The 15,630-nt window shown below is 35.2% G+C and overlaps 1 protein-coding gene across 3 annotated transcripts; it reads right to left on the reverse strand.

Moving 5' to 3' along the window:
* Positions 1–533: 533 nt before the first annotated feature.
* LOC140937119 (uncharacterized) lies at positions 534–13,703 on the reverse strand. 3 transcript variants are annotated; one of them, XM_073386661.1, is made up of 9 exons: positions 13,586–13,703; positions 13,327–13,356; positions 12,906–12,929; positions 12,306–12,398; positions 11,920–11,943; positions 3,470–3,646; positions 2,937–2,981; positions 960–1,111; positions 534–717 (listed from the first exon to the last, which is right to left on the reverse strand). In XM_073386661.1, the coding sequence occupies exons 1-8, from the start codon at positions 13,671–13,673 to the stop codon at positions 960–962; spliced, it is 633 nt and encodes a 210-aa protein (XP_073242762.1). In that variant the 5' UTR covers positions 13,674–13,703; the 3' UTR covers positions 534–717. The 3 variants fall into 3 exon arrangements, with proteins under 3 accessions (XP_073242762.1, XP_073242769.1, XP_073242755.1); XM_073386654.1 differs by lacking the exons at positions 534–717; positions 960–1,111; positions 2,937–2,981; positions 3,470–3,646 and adding exons at positions 9,262–9,445; positions 9,692–9,843; positions 10,714–10,758; positions 11,258–11,437; XM_073386668.1 differs by lacking the exon at positions 2,937–2,981.
* Between the last annotated feature and the right edge of the window lie 1,927 nt (positions 13,704–15,630).

Here is a 15,630-nt window from a genome sequence, read left to right on the forward strand (position 1 = left end):
GCGGTACTCAAGACCTCGGGCACAGTTTCTCTTAATACGGACCTCTTCAGTAATTGATATTAACATTTCAAATTCTACTCTTGTGATACACTAGGACTACATGTAGTTCACGATCCTACTAGTTTAAAGGTAGAGGAATTCAGGTAGTACAGAAAATTATTTTAGCATAAATAAGCAAGGAAGGAGTTACCTCTTGAAGAATTTTAGGCTGAAGATCAGCCTCGAACAACGATTGAAAAAAAAATACATATTCCATTAGTTAATCCATCTATCAGTTACCACTGTTGAGGGCACCTTCATTGTGGCTTATTGAGACACATTTGACAGTTCATAATACCTGAAAAAAGACTTCAGTTGAAGCAAGAAAAGGTGCAAACTTTTGGAGCCGTTGTCAAATGACCATTTTGTTTTTTGTGCTGGCGTTAGACCCTGCTGCATCACTATATATTAAGTAAGTTACGGCAAAGAAACTGTTTCAATAGAAATGACGAACGTGGTGATTACAGACTCACATGATAATCAAACCAGACACCTTCTTTCAAGTTTAAATGCATTTATTTTTATTTTAATACAGCGATGGACTGTTTCATTGTTTTTTATTAATTTCTAAACTAATTCTATAGCATTATAAGCGACTATATTCGGACATAAGAGTTGGTAAGCTTATTTATTTTTTGGACGTCTGCCTCGAAACTCGTGGAAACTTATCTGGGTGACCTGTATTTAAAGAGAACAAAAATGAAATCAACAACCGCAACTAAAACTTCTGCATAATGATAAGACTGAGGTGTTATCGCTTATTCTTTCCTCCTTGATGAGTTTAAACTAAAAAAGATTCACATACTCAAATGGCTTGATGGGAATCAATGACCTTAACTTTTTTATATACTACGTGTTATCGTTATTATTTTTTCTATTTTTTTTTTTTCTTACTACTTTGAACAGTAACAAGGGCTCACTTAGTTGTCGTTGGCATTCTCGTCTCCATAAAAACAACGACGAAGGCAGAGGCGTACGCAGGTTCGTCGCCTTTTTAGTCCCAATCTTCTGGTGAAACATTTTCGTACTACTTTCCTGCAGCGACGGCGAGGGCGACGTCTGCGACCCTTCCCTGAAAGTGACACAGCAATAACTATTAGATGTACAGACATTTTCATCCCGAAGAAAGCGTCAGGTGACTCTCAGCTAACATGAAAATTGTGGGGATAGCGGTATAAGAGGGTGCCTCCCCTACTCAATCACAAAACAAACAGGAAGCAAACTGGAGTACGCTGTTCGAAGGACATTGCTCTTCATGAAAGATACATGTTGGAAGCTGGCTAATAAGAAAATAAAGATTTAGAGGAATTCTTTGCTTTTGAAGCTTCAAAGTCTAAAGTATGATCATGAGTGACAAGGGCACAATCACTTGGAGTACATTTCCGATACATTTCTGACATTAATGATCAAATCCTCCGTATTCTTCGTAGCGTGTAAGTTTTCTTTTTTTTTAAATTATTATTTTTATTTTATTATTATTCTATAGTTTTTTTAGAGTACCCGAAAGAGTTTTGTGCAAGACCCAAGAGGTTCTCCTCCTCCGAAGGACCAAAAATGAGCAGCTGCTCAAAGAAACACACACAGTCAAACATTGACTGGAACGAAAGGAACAAAGTCAGTTCGCTAACGAGGAAACAGTTAAGACTGTGCCTGTAGTAGCTCCTTCATCAAGTCAGTGGAGGCAAAGAGGGACAAGTTGTTCGCCTCCTGAGTTATTTTGTACTGGTCATGACTCAGAAATCAAAGGAAGTGATGAAAATGACTCAGAGCGTCAATCCAGTGATTCATAGGACGATTCAGATGGCGATACGCAATCGGACCGCTCTGCCTGTGTTGAGGTTATGTTCCAGACGCAGCGTTCGAAAAACGTCACAGTACAAAAGCAAAGAATACATGTAATTAGTATATACACACTCAGTGATCTTGGTAATTCAAGCAATCTGATTGGTTAGCTATCTCGGACTATGACGTTATATTCACCTCGCTAGGCGGTGAATATAAAGCCGAGCAAAATCGCTGTCGTGAACTGGGTGTTTTGCCAAAGTTTCAAAGTAAAACCTGTTTGAAAATACACGAATATCCAAGTGCTGATGACTTTGAAGGCAAGAAAAGACTTCATGGTGTTTAAACAGCGTGATTTATTGTGAAGTGGTTTACTTTAGCTGACTTTTTGTACGCTCGAAGCTATGTTCACCACTACAGAGGAAAACGAGGTCGCTTTGTCACTGTTTTGTGATTTCGGGATTTTCTCGCAAGACCAATTTTGCCTATAAATAGAGGTTAATTTATGGAGAAGAGAGGAAGGCAAATATTTTCGAAAATTGTACGTGCCAGCAAGTTAACAAGGCAAAGAACTTTGGAGATAAACAACGCTTACCTTGATCGCAGCCGCTGTTGACAGCATTTGCAAGAAGCGACGAAGAAAACTTTCTCATTCACGGTGAGTTGACAGAAACAAATAAAGCTTTAGATACTTTTCTTCTCAGAATTGGGTAGTAATTTAAATTTTCGGCGTTTTCTTTTAAACCGTTGATGCTAAAGCTTACAAAACTCGATACAAAAGGATTAAAACTATCATTTGCCATGTTTGAAGATACTGTAAAGATCTAACTTTTGCGCATCCACTGTTTACGGCTTCGTGTTCACGCATGAATTTTCACCCGTCAATCAAACTAATGGTTTTTTAATGGTTTCCTTTCTGATTCTGTTGAGATCACTTCGTGTGAATATACTAAAACAATTATTCACCTCAGGCTCAGTTAATATTGTTGAATAATCCCCTCGACTTCGTCTCGGGGATTATTCAACAATATTAACTTCGCCTTCGGCGAATAATTGTTAAATATAAGCCGAAGGGGAAGGGGGATGGGGAGAGATACATGTATTTGGATACTTACCTTTGTAAACTTTGCGTCCTTTACCTATTGGATCTTCAAAATCTTCTGCAGCCCCAAAATGTAAAAATAAATTTAAATTTAAATAAATCAATGATATTTGTAAAAAATGAGTATACCATTTGATTACCTACATTTGTATCAATATCATGGGTAACGAATTAGGTTCGAAATCATATCGTGGCGTTATGTTTGTCATGGTTCGATCGAGAACTCCACGCTTTCAGTAGTTAAGAGTCGACAAAGTACCTCTTGATGTGCTCTTTCGTTTGTTTAGGTTTTCAAAGTGTCTTTTGATGCCTTGCCATATTCATTCATAAAATTTCAAAACTTCGTCGTTATCTTGGCACTGAGACCTACGAAGGTTGCAATGGCCGTTTTGTAATTTCATACTTGATTCGTCACCCATAGATATTAATAAATAGATAAGAGGAAATATATATACATAAAAGAAATGAAAGAGCGATAACTGAAGTAAGGAAAAAGAAAATGAAGTAATGTCATAAAATAATTTATAGTTGTAAAAACTGTCTCACCAGTGCCCTCAAACTCTTCAACTTCATCTTCTGCGTTGTTCACTTCATTTTCAGACCCAGTCTCGTCATAGTAAGGCCTAGTGCGGCGACGGCGGCGTCTCAGGCAGAGACAAACTCGTCGCCGACAACTCTTGATGTTAAAACATTTTCGGAGACCGCGACAACGACGACGACGACCTGGAAGCGAAAATTCCATTAAAATGTGAATGTACCACTAATCTGACAAAAGCATCAGTGGTCAGGAATGTTTTGTAGTTTTCATAAATGTAGACCGTTTTGTAGTATTCGCAAGTACAACTAATTTCACGAAACACCCCTTCGTGTTTTCAAGATTTTGGTATTTTTCACTTATGAGCTCTATAAGATGATAATCATTTATAAACTGTACGTAATGAGATGAGTTGATTCAAGGGTGAGTGGCGCCTCGCAAATTGTTCACCAAATTCGAGAGGAACCTCTGAAGAAATGACATCCATATCTTTCTAGGCACTGAATCCAATCTCCTACGGTCGTCTACGAGGCTCAAATTTAAAGAGGGGTGGGAGAGGATGGGGTAGAAAAGAAGGAATCAAGGTAACAACAACCAAAAATAAAATGCCGTTTATTTTATTTTTTTATTTTTTGTTTTCAGAATTTTTCGGTCTAGACTGACACTCACCTTTCCAAATTGGATCTTCGAGATCTATGGATTTTAAAAATTATAAATCAATAAATCAATATCAAGGTGATGAAAATGTGTTAACACTTTATCTTAAAGTTAAAATAAACAAAAGTGAAGAAAGATTTTCCTGACACAAATTTCGTTCGAGCTTTCTTCAATATTTCTTCAGACTTTTTAGACTTCGTTCTTCAGGTAAAGATAAAGACATGTAAATATTTATTATTGTTACTATTATTATTATTATTATTATTATTATTATTATTATTATTATTATTATTTTATTTTTTTGGTTTTACTTTTTTTTTAATAAAACACTAGTCGATTATCGCAACCTCGTTCCTTATTGTTTCAAAAATGCAACACCACCGAGTGACTAACCGTTTTCTTCTTGCATTTCATCGCTGTCTTCATCTTCCCCGACATCGTCTTCCGCTATTTCAGTGTCCTCTTCATCTTCGACGTCCTCTCCGTCTAAAGTTTAATTTTTTTTTTAGGTCAGAACTAGCGTTCAATATCGGTGTTTTTCTAAAATCAAAACTCTCACGCGAGGAGCTCAATCCATGTTGTAAGAGATGGAAAAGCTTTATGTTTTTTTCGTCGTCCATACATTCGTACAGACTTTCCTAGAGGGGCAAAGGAGCAAGGGGAGGGGATATCCCGATAGACAAACTCATTAATGGTGCGATAATTTCATTTCAGTTTCCACATTCTAGGTAATCTTGGTGTTTAACGCAACCTGACTGGCTCGCTATCTCGTGCTAATCAACAATATTAACCTCCTAGCGAGTGGATAATGTGTGAGCTTGGTGTTTGTCCAATATAATTTTTGTACAGAACGATCTTTCAAAAGTCGATCAAATCCTTAGGTTGATGTTTTGCCTCATGCATCTTCTTAGACTTAGGGTTAGGGTTTTAAGCTTAGGGTCTGCTCATCGATTATGTAAGAAATTCATGTGAACAAGTCAAAATATACATACCTGTGAGTTCCGGGCTCTGTACGTCTACGTTCATGCAAATGATAAAAAAAAATTATAATAATAATAATAAAATAAAATAAAAAAAATTGGTCAAGGGGAATCTTGCTCTGAGGTATGCACATATACATAGTTAGAGATGAAAACGAATTCTCAAAGGCTCGATGCTAATTAGCTAAAGCGATTAAATTTCTATTGGTTTGATGCGAACATGTTGATATGTGATTGTAATCATAGCATTACAAAGCAGCAGCAAAATGACGAAAGCCAAACAACGTAGCATAAAAACAAAACAACAACAACAACAACAAAAACACAGGGCAAAGGCAAGACTTTTTTTGGATAAAATCTTTCATCGGATAAAGCTTAAGTATAAAGCAGACATAGAAAAAAAAATGATGATAATAACTATATTCGTTTACCATTGTCCGCTGCTTGTTGGAGTGCCGGTGCTTAAAAATAAATAAAAAAAAGGAGAAAATCAAAGTATGAATGGGAAAAAAATCTTTACATTGATTCAAAATAAAATAAAAAATTGTGAACGCGCTTTTCTTTGCGCGATAGATTGTTGTTGTCAGTAGTTTTTGTTGCTTTTTTGTACTAAACATTGTGGATACGATAAAAGTGCTATGATGAAACGGAGACAAAAACATTATTTCAAAAAGAATTGATTTTGATTTACCTTCTACATCTGTCAGTTCATCTTGTGAAGAAAAGGCAACACAGGCCACGAGAAAGAAGGCTGCGAATAGGAAACACTTGAAGTCCATTCTTGTGGGAGCAGATCAGAGACCTGAAGGTATGGGCAAATGGGGTACTGGTTGCACATTTTATAAAGCACGTTAGTGGTTCTAATATCACATTTACAAAAGGGAAAAAAAGAACACAAAAGCAAATACATCTCTTGCGTAACGGAGGGAAACGTCATTTTGAGAAGAAAGCAACGTTCATCAAATATATGGTTTCAAGAGCGATTGCTTTTAAAATTGTATAATAAAAAAAAAAGAAATATGCAAAGCAAAAAAACTGGTCTTATGTTAATTTATAAGTTAATAGATATGACATCATTAATATCTTTCAATCATAAAATAATGAAATAGTCACTTTTTAGGTGAAATGTTTTTATTATTATTATTATTTTATTTTATTTTATCAACGACAACATAAATTATGTAACTTTCTTCATTGAGGTAAAGACAACATTGTTTCCGGAAGTAGTCACCACAACAGCAGATAATCTGAATCATGGTTATGATAATATCGGTAATATTGGTCAATTTAATGTAATTTCTTTTAGTTATTCCAAGTAGCTCTATTGAGTTTCAAATAAACAATGAATGAAACTATTCTTGCAGAAAAACGTGATGTATACTAAGCATTTTGGATTTGTAACGGTCTAAATAACAGAAGGAGCTCTCGCTACTATCTTGGATTTGGAGTGAGAATTTGAAAAACTGTAAAATACTATAAATGAAGTAAAAATTAATAAGTGAATGCGACAATTAAGGTTACAGCATCCAGATTCCTGCTGTATCATGCATGGACGGAAATTCATAGCAAAGACAAGCAATATACAATTACAATATACAGTTATATTATACACTTACAATTCATTTACAATATACAATTATAATCCATAAATACTTTTCAATGTCAATGAAAGGACTCATTACAAAAAAAAAAAAAAAAAAAAAAGAGCGAGCTTCATGTACTAACCCATTGCGTTTAAAAGATCTCCGGAGACGTCCTTGCTACATACACCAAAACTATTTTTATTATTTTTTTTAATTGATAATATACTCCATAAATTATAAAACGAAGGTCAAAGATATTGTAAAAACGTGCTTTATTAGTTAAATGATTAATATTACTTTAATAGACTTAAAATGTCAATATTACAATCATTTTGTTAGTGCTAGCTACGTCTTTTGAAATTTTAAAGTCTCAAATGGGTTAATGCTATCGAAAATACAGTGGCGAAACAGAGCAATGATCCTTGCAAATCGCTTTGGCGCGGAGAAGCATTGCGTGAATTGCTTCCTTAATTGAATCAATTCTCTTCTTGTTAAAGTTATAACTTTGTTTCATGGAGGAAAGGATATTTCATCGTCATTATCCTTACAAATATAGTCCATAACAGTAAAGTTAAAGTACTTTACTTAGTGATTTTCAAGTACCCTCCCACTCAACCTTTTTTTTCTTTTTTTTTTTTTTTTTTTTTTTGAGGCGATTTTCAAGAGGCTACGTCATGTCTCACATATTAAAATGGGTTAATTTATTAAAGTTACTAAATCTTTTATGACATGGTCTCCAAAATTGCACAGAGCAACGAATTAACCCATTCCATCATTTAATTATACTTCGACCAACGCGATGACGTAAAGAGACGTCATTACGATGTCATATTGTTAAATTTGTGCTGAACATTTTTCTTGCACGAACGCTTGTTATATTGTGATTAGGCACGGAACAAGATTAGAGCCCTCTATTACAAATAATATGTTTTAATTTATTCCAAGCTTGCGAGTGGGCGGAATCCTCCAAATCCCACAATCTGATTGGCTCCGAGAGCGGGCAGTATTTTGCAATCTTGCCAGCTAACCTGGGCGGAATCGTTGGCAGCTTGACAAGTTTGATTGTTGTTTGTGACTTAGCAAAAACCGTCATTATCAAATCATTCTTCTTTTAAAATTTGCGCTATCATATCGCTATTATTGTATTATTCAGACAAAAAATCTGAAAGGAGAATCAAGCAAGTGAGCGAGAAAAACCGTTAAAGTAAAGCAAAGCAGGTGGTTCATGATGTCGCTTCACTAGCTTTATAACTGTGCTGTAAGTACTGCAGTCTTGCTTTTATGCACCGTTTATTGGACAGTTTTGCTCTGCTTGAAGTTTTGTTTTCCATTTATGCTGTAAGAATATAGATTCCGCCGTTTTTCATTGAATTTTGCCTTGCTAGTTTTCTGCTTATCAGCAAACGTTGTTTTCAATGATTGAATTTAGCTTTCAATCTTAAATAAACAACACAAATCATTTTTCCAGCAGTCGGTGATCGCCGTTTTCATTTCTTTGTTTATAACTTGTTACTCACATCGCCTTCTTTTATTCGAATTCAATTCAAAACCTTCACATTGGTATATGTGTAACTAGCTTTTTCTACAAAGCCTATGAGGAGTTTTCATCCCACTCGATTAAACTAATCTTAAAGCAATTTTGGAATTATCAAGCCGAAGAAAAGCCTTACTGTATTTTATTTTTCCTGGAGCTTTTAATATCAAGCTCGTCAATTCTTTTATCCTTGTTTGACACTCAGATTACGAATTGTCTAGCAAAGACACAAAAAGCTTTCTTTATTCTAAAAGAGAGCAGTAAGTACCACAATAAAATATAAATTACCGAGCTAAAAATTATGTTGTAATGTTTTGTTTTAGGATCGATCGCGCGCTTCGTCAACACGAACGCGTCCTACTTCCACATACATAGGTTGGAGAGTGAAGGAAAATTTTCCCGAAACTTTTAAATCTCAGTAGGAAAAAAAATAAAAGTGTTATTCACCGGCCAAGGTCGGTCCGTATTAAGAGAAACTGTGCCATCGGTCTGAGTACCCTTGACCTACAGCCTCGGGCGGTACTCAAGACCTCGGGCACAGTTTCTCTTAATACGGACCTCTTCAGTAATTGATATTAACATTTCAAATTCTACTCTTGTGATACACTAGGACTACATGTAGTTCACGATCCTACTAGTTTAAAGGTAGAGGAATTCAGGTAGTACAGAAAATTATTTTAGCATAAATAAGCAAGGAAGGAGTGACCTCTTGAAGAATTTTAGACTGAAGATCAGCCTCGAACAACGATTGAAAAAAAAATACATATTCCATTAGTTAATCCATCTATCAGTTACCCCTGTTGAGGGCACCTTCATTGTGGCTTATTGAGACACATTTGACAGTTCATAATACCTGAAAAAAGACTTCAGTTGAAGCAAGAAAAGGTGCAAACTTTTGGAGCCGTTGTCAAATGACCATTTTGTTTTTTGTGCTGGCGTTAGACCCTGCTGCATCACTATATATTAAGTAAGTTACGGCAAAAAAACTGTTTCAATAGAAATGACGAACGTGGTGATTACAGACTCACATGATAATCAAACCAGACACCTTCTTTCAAGTTTAAATGCATTTATTTTTATTTTAATACAGCGATGGACTGTTTCATTGTTTTTTATTAATTTCTAAACTAATTCTATAGCATTATAAGCGACTATATTCGGACATAAGAGTTGGTAAGCTTCTTTATTTTTTGGACGTCTGCCTCGAAACTCGGGGAAACTTATCTGGGTGACCTGTATTTAAAGAGAACAAAAATGAAATCAACAACCGCAACTAAAACTTCTGAATAATGATAAGACTGAGGTGTTATCGTTTATTCTTTCCTCCTTGATGAGTTTAAACTAAAAAAGATTCACATACTCAAATGGCTTGATGGGAATCAATGACCTTAACTTTTTTATATACTAGGTTTTTTTCTTTTTTTGTTATTATTTTTTCTTTTTTTTTTCTTACTACTTTGAACAGTAACAAGGGCTCACTTAGTTGTCGTTGGCATTCTCGTCTCCATAAAAACAACGACGAAGGCAGAGGCGTACGCAGGTTCGTCGCCTTTTTAGTCCCAATCTTCTGGTGAAACATTTTCGTACTACTTTCCTGCAGCGACGGCGAGGGCGACGTCTGCGACCCTTCCCTGAAAGTGACACAGCAATAACTATTAGATGTACAGACATTTTCATCCCGAAGGGAGCGCCAGGTGACTCTCAGCTAACATGAAAATTGTGGGGATAGCGGTATAAGAGGGTGCCTCCCCTACTCAATCACAAAACAAACAGGAAGCAAACTGGAGTACGCTGTTCGAAGGACATTTCTCTTCATGAAAGATACATGTTGGAAGCTGGCTAATAAGAAAATAAAGATTTAGAGGAATTCTTTGCTTTTGAAGCTTCGAAGTCTAAAGTATGATCATGAGTGACAAGGGCACAATCACTTGGAGTACATTTCCGATACATTTCTGACATTAATGATCAGATCCTCCGTATTTTTCGAAGCGTGTAAGTTTTCTTTTTTTATTACTATTATTTTTTTTATTTTATTATTATTCTATAGCTTTTTTAGAGAACACGAAAGTGTTTTGTGCAAGACCCAAGAGGTTCTCCCCCTCCGAAGGACCAAAACTGAGCAGCTGCTCAAAGAAACACACACAGCCAAACATTGACTGGAACGAAGAGCACCAAGTCAGTTCGCTAACGAGGAAACAGTTAAGACTGTGCCTGTAGTAGCTCCTTCATCAAGTCAGTGGAGGCAAAGAGGGACAAGTTGTTCGCCTCCTGAGTTATTTTGTACTGGTCATGACTCAGAAATCAAAGGAAGTGATGAAAATGACTCAGAGCGTCAATCCAGTGATTCATAGGACGATTCAGATGGCGATACGCAATCGGACTGCTCTGCCTGTGTTGAGGTAATGTTCCAGACGCAGCGTTCGAAAAACGTCACAGTACAAAAACAAAGAATAAATGTAAATACAAGCCGAAGGGGAAGGGGGATGTATATGGGTACTTACCTTTGTAAACTTTGCGTCCTTTACCTATTGGGTCTTCAACATCTTCTGCAGCCCCAAAATGTAAAAATAAATTTAAATTTAAATAAATGAATGATATCTGTAAAAAATGAGTATACCATTTCATTACCTAGATTTGTGTCAATATCATGGGTAACGAATTAGGTTCGAAATCGTGGGGTTATGTTTGTCATGATTCGATCGAGAACTCCACGCTCTCAAAAGTTAAGAGTCGACAAAGTACCTCAGTGTTAGAATCCTTCTTGATGTGCTCTTTCGTTTGTTTAGGTTTTTAAAGTGTCTTTTGATGCCTTGCCATATTCATTCATAAAATTTTAAAACTTCGTCGTCATCTTGGCACTGAGACCTACGAAGGTTGCAATGGCCGTTTTGTAATTTCATACTTGATTCATCACCCATAGATATTAATAAATAGATAAGGGGAAATATATATACATAAAGGAAATGAAAGAGCAATAACTGAAGTAAGGAAAAAGAATATGAAGTAATGCCATAAAATAATTTATAGTTGTAAAAACTGTCTCACCAGTGCCCTCAAACTCTTCGACTTCATCTTCTGCGGTGTTCACTTCATTTTCAGATCCATTCTCGTCATAGTAAGGCCTGGTGCGGCGACGGCGGCGTCTTAGGCAGACACAAACTCGTCGACGACAACTCTTGATGAAAAAACATTTTCGGAGACCGCGACAACGACGACGACGACGACCTGGAAGCGAAAATTTCATTAAAATGTGAATGTACCACTGACCTGACAAAAGCATCAGTGGTCAGGAATGTTTTGTAGTTTTCATAAATGTAGACCGTTTTGTAGTATTCGCAAGTACAACCAATTTCACGAAACACCCCTTCCTGTTTTCAAGATTTTGGTATATTTCACTTATGATCTCTATAAGATGATAATCATTTATAAACTGTACGTAATGAGATGAGTTGATACCAAGGGTGAGCGACGCCTCGCAAATTGTTCACCAAATTCGAGAGGAACCTCTGAAGGAATGACATCCATATCTTTCTAGGCACTGAATCCAATCTCCTACGGTCGTCTACGAGGCTCAAATTTAAAGAGGGGTGGGAGAGGATGGGGTAGAAAAGAAGGAATCAAGGTAACAACAACCAAAAATAAAATGCCGTTTATTTTATTTTTTTCTTTTTTGTTTTCAGAATTTTTCGGTCTAGACTGACACTCACCTTTCCAAAGTGGATCTTCAAGATCTGTGGATTTTAAAAATTATAAATCAATAAATCAATATCAAGGTGATAAAAACGTGTTAACACTTTATCTTAAAGTTAAAAGAAACAAAAGTGAAGAAAGATTTTCCTGACACAAATTTCGTTCGAGCTTTCTTCAATATTTCTTCAGACTTTTTAGACTTCGTTCTTCAGGTAAAGATAAAGACATGTAAATATTTATTATTGTTACTATTATTATTATTATTATTATTATTATTATTATTATTATTATTATTATTATTTTATTTTTTTTTGTTTTACTTTTTTTTTTAATAAAACACTAGTCGATTATTGCAACCTCGTTCCTTATTGTTTCAAAAATGCAACATCACCGAGTGACTAACCATTTTCTTCTTGCATTTCATCGCTGTCTTCATCTTCCCCGACATCGTCTTCCGCTATTTCAGTGTCCTCTTCATCTTCGACGTCCTCTCCGTCTAAAGTTTATTTTTTTTTTAGGTCAGAACTAGCGTTCAATATCGGTGTTTTTCTAAAATCGAAACTCTCACGCGAGGAGCTCAATCCATATTGTAAGAGATGGAAAAGCTTTATTTTTTTTTTTCGTCGTCCATACATTCGTACAGACTCTCCTAGAGGGGCAAAGGAGCAAGGGGAGGGGGTGTCCCGATAGACAAACTCATTTATGGTGCGATAATTTCATTTTAGTTTCTACATATTAGGTAATCTTGGTGTTTAACGCAACCTGACTGGCTCGTTATCTTGGGCTAATCAACAATATTAACCTCCTAGCGAGTGGATAATGTGTGTGCTTGGTGTTTGTCCGATATAATTTTTGTACAGAACGATCTTTCAAAAGTCGATCAAATCCTAAGGTTGATGTTTTGCCTCATGCATCTTCTAAGACTTAGGGTTAGGGTTTTAAGCTTAGGGTCTACTCATCGATTTTGTAAGAAATTCATGTGAACAAGTCAAAATATACATACCTGTGAGTTCCGGGCTCGGTACGTCTACGTTCATGCAGATAAAAAAAGATAAAAAAAAATTATAATAATAATAATAAAATAAAATAAAAACTTGGTCAAGGGGAATCTTGCTCTGAGGTATGCACATATACATAGTTAGAGATGAAAACGAATTCTCAAAGGCTCGATGCTAATCAGCTAAAGCGATTAAATTGCTATTGGTTTGATGCGAACATGCTGATATGTGATTGTAATCATAGCATTACAAAGCAGCAGCAAAATGACGAAAGCCAAACAACGTAGCATAAAAACAAAACAACAACAACAAAAAAAACACAGGGCAAAGGCAAGACTTTTTTTGGATAAAATCTTTCATCGGATAAAGCTTAAGTATAAAGCAGACATAGAAAAATAAATGATGATAATAACTATATTCGTTTACCATTGTCCGCTGCTTGTTGGAATGCCGGTGCTTAAAAATAAATAACAAAAGGAGAAAATCAAAGTATGAATGGGAAAAAAATCTTAACATTGATTCAGAATAAAAAAAAAATTGTGAACGCGCTTTTCTTTGCGCGATAAATTGTTGTTTTCAGTTGTTTTTGTTGTTTTTTTTGTACTAAACATTGTGGATACGATAAAAGTGCTATGATGAAACGGAGACAAAAACATTATTTTAAAAAGAATTGATTTTGATTTACCTTCTACATCTGTCAGTTCATCTTGTGAAGAAAAGGCAACACAGGCCACGAGAAAGAAGGCTGCGAATAGGAAACACTTGAAGTCCATTCTTGTGGGAGCAGATCAGAGACCTGAAGGTATGGGCAAATGGGGTACTGGTTGCACATTTTATAAAGCACGTTAGTAGTTCTAATATCACATTTACAAAAGGGAAAAAAAGAACACAAAAGCAAATACATCTCTTGCGTAACGGAGGAAAACGTCATTTTGAGAAGAAAGCAACATTCATCAAATATATGGTTTCAAGAGCGATTGCTTTTAAAATTGTATAAAAAAAAAAAACGAAATATGCAAAGAAAAAAAACTGGTCTTATGTTAATTTATAAGTTAATAGATATGACATCATTAACATCTTTCAATCATAAAATAATGAAATAGTCACTTTTTAGGTGAAATGTTTTTATTATTATTATTATTTTATTTTATCAACGACAACATAAATCTTGTAACTTTCTTCATCGAGGTAAAGACAGCATTATTTCCGGAAGTAGTCACTACAACAGCAGATAATCTGAATCATGGTTATGATAATATCGGTAATATTGGTCAATTTAATGTAATTTCTTTTAGAAACTATTCTTGCAGAAAAACGTGATGTATACTAAGCATTTTGGATTTGTAACGGTCTAAATAACAGAAGGAGCTCTCGCTACTATCTTGGATTTGGAGTGAGAATTTGAAAAATAAAATACTAAAAATGAAGTAAAAATTAAGAAGTGAATGCAACAATTAAGGTTACTGCATCCAGATTCCTGCTGTATCATGCATCGACGGAAATTCAAAGCAAAGACAAGCAATATACAACTACAATATACAGTTATATTATACACTTACAATTCATTTACAATATACAATTATGATCCATAAATACTTTTCAATGTCAATGAAAGGACTCATTGGCCAAAAAAAAAAAAAAAAAAAAAAGAGCGAGGTTCATGTACTAAGCCATTGCGTTTAAAAGATCTCCGGAGACGTCCTTGCTACATACACCAAAACTACTAACATTTTTTTTTTTTTTAATAGATAATATACTCGATAAATTATAAAACGAAGGTCAAAGATATTGTAAAAACGTGCTTTATTAGTTAAATGATTGATATTACTTTAACTGATTTAAAATGTCAATATTACATTCGTTTTGATAGTGCTAGCTACGTCTTTTGAAATTTAAAAGTCTTAAATGGGTTAATACTATCGAAAATACAGTGGCGAAACATAGAGCAATGATTCTTGCAAATCGCTGTGGCGCGGAGAAGCATTGCGTGAATTGCTTCCTTAATTGAATCAATTCTCTTCTTGTTAAAGTTATAACTTTGTTTCATGGAGGAAAGGATATTTCATCGTCATTATCGTTACAAATATAGTCCATAACAGTAAAGTTAAAGTACTTTACCTAGTCATTTTCAAGTACCCTCCCACTCAACCTTTTTTTTTTTTTTTTTTTGAGGCGATTTTCAAGAGGCTTCGTCATGTTTCACATATTAAAATGGGTTAATTTATTAAAGTTACTAAATCTTTTATGACATGGTCTCCAAAATTACACAGAGCAACGAATTAACCCATTCCATCATTTAATTATACTTCGACCAATGCGATAACGTAAAGAGACGTCATTACGATGTCATATTGTTAAATTTGTGCTGAATATTTTTCTTGCACGAACGCGTGTTATATTATGATTAGGCACGGAACAAGATTAGAGCCCTCTATTACAAATAATATGTTTTATTTTATTCCAAGCTTGCGAGTGGGCGGAATCCTCCAAATCCCACAATCTGATTGACTCCGAGAGCGGGCAGTATTTTGCAATCTTGCCAGCTAACATGGGCGGAATCGTTGGCAGCTTGACAAGTTTGATTGTTGTTTGTGACTCAGCAAAACCCGTCATTTTCAAACCATTTTTCTTTTAAAATTTGCGCTATCATTAGCATTAGTTGGGAAAAGTGAATTGTACTATTCAGACAAAAAATCTGAAAGCAGAATCAAGCCAATCAGCGAGAAAAAC

This window comes from Porites lutea, chromosome 1, assembly GCF_958299795.1.
Source record: "Porites lutea chromosome 1, jaPorLute2.1, whole genome shotgun sequence".
Lineage (NCBI taxonomy): Eukaryota > Metazoa > Cnidaria > Anthozoa > Scleractinia > Poritidae > Porites > Porites lutea.

What these genes read in the sequence shown, in the direction of transcription:
- LOC140937119 (XM_073386654.1), bottom strand. Translation starts at nt 13,673, where the DNA reads ATGGACTTCAAGTGTTTCCTATTCGCAGCCTTCTTTCTCGTGGCCTGT. An exon ending in TGAAGATCCACTTTGGAAAG is followed by an intron (nt 11,438 to 11,919) that starts GTGAGTGTCAGT and finishes TTTCGCTTCCAG; the next exon opens with GTCGTCGTCGTCGTCGTTGT. An exon ending in CGAAGAGTTTGAGGGCACTG is followed by an intron (nt 10,759 to 11,257) that starts GTGAGACAGTTT and finishes TTGGGGCTGCAG; the next exon opens with AAGATGTTGAAGACCCAATA.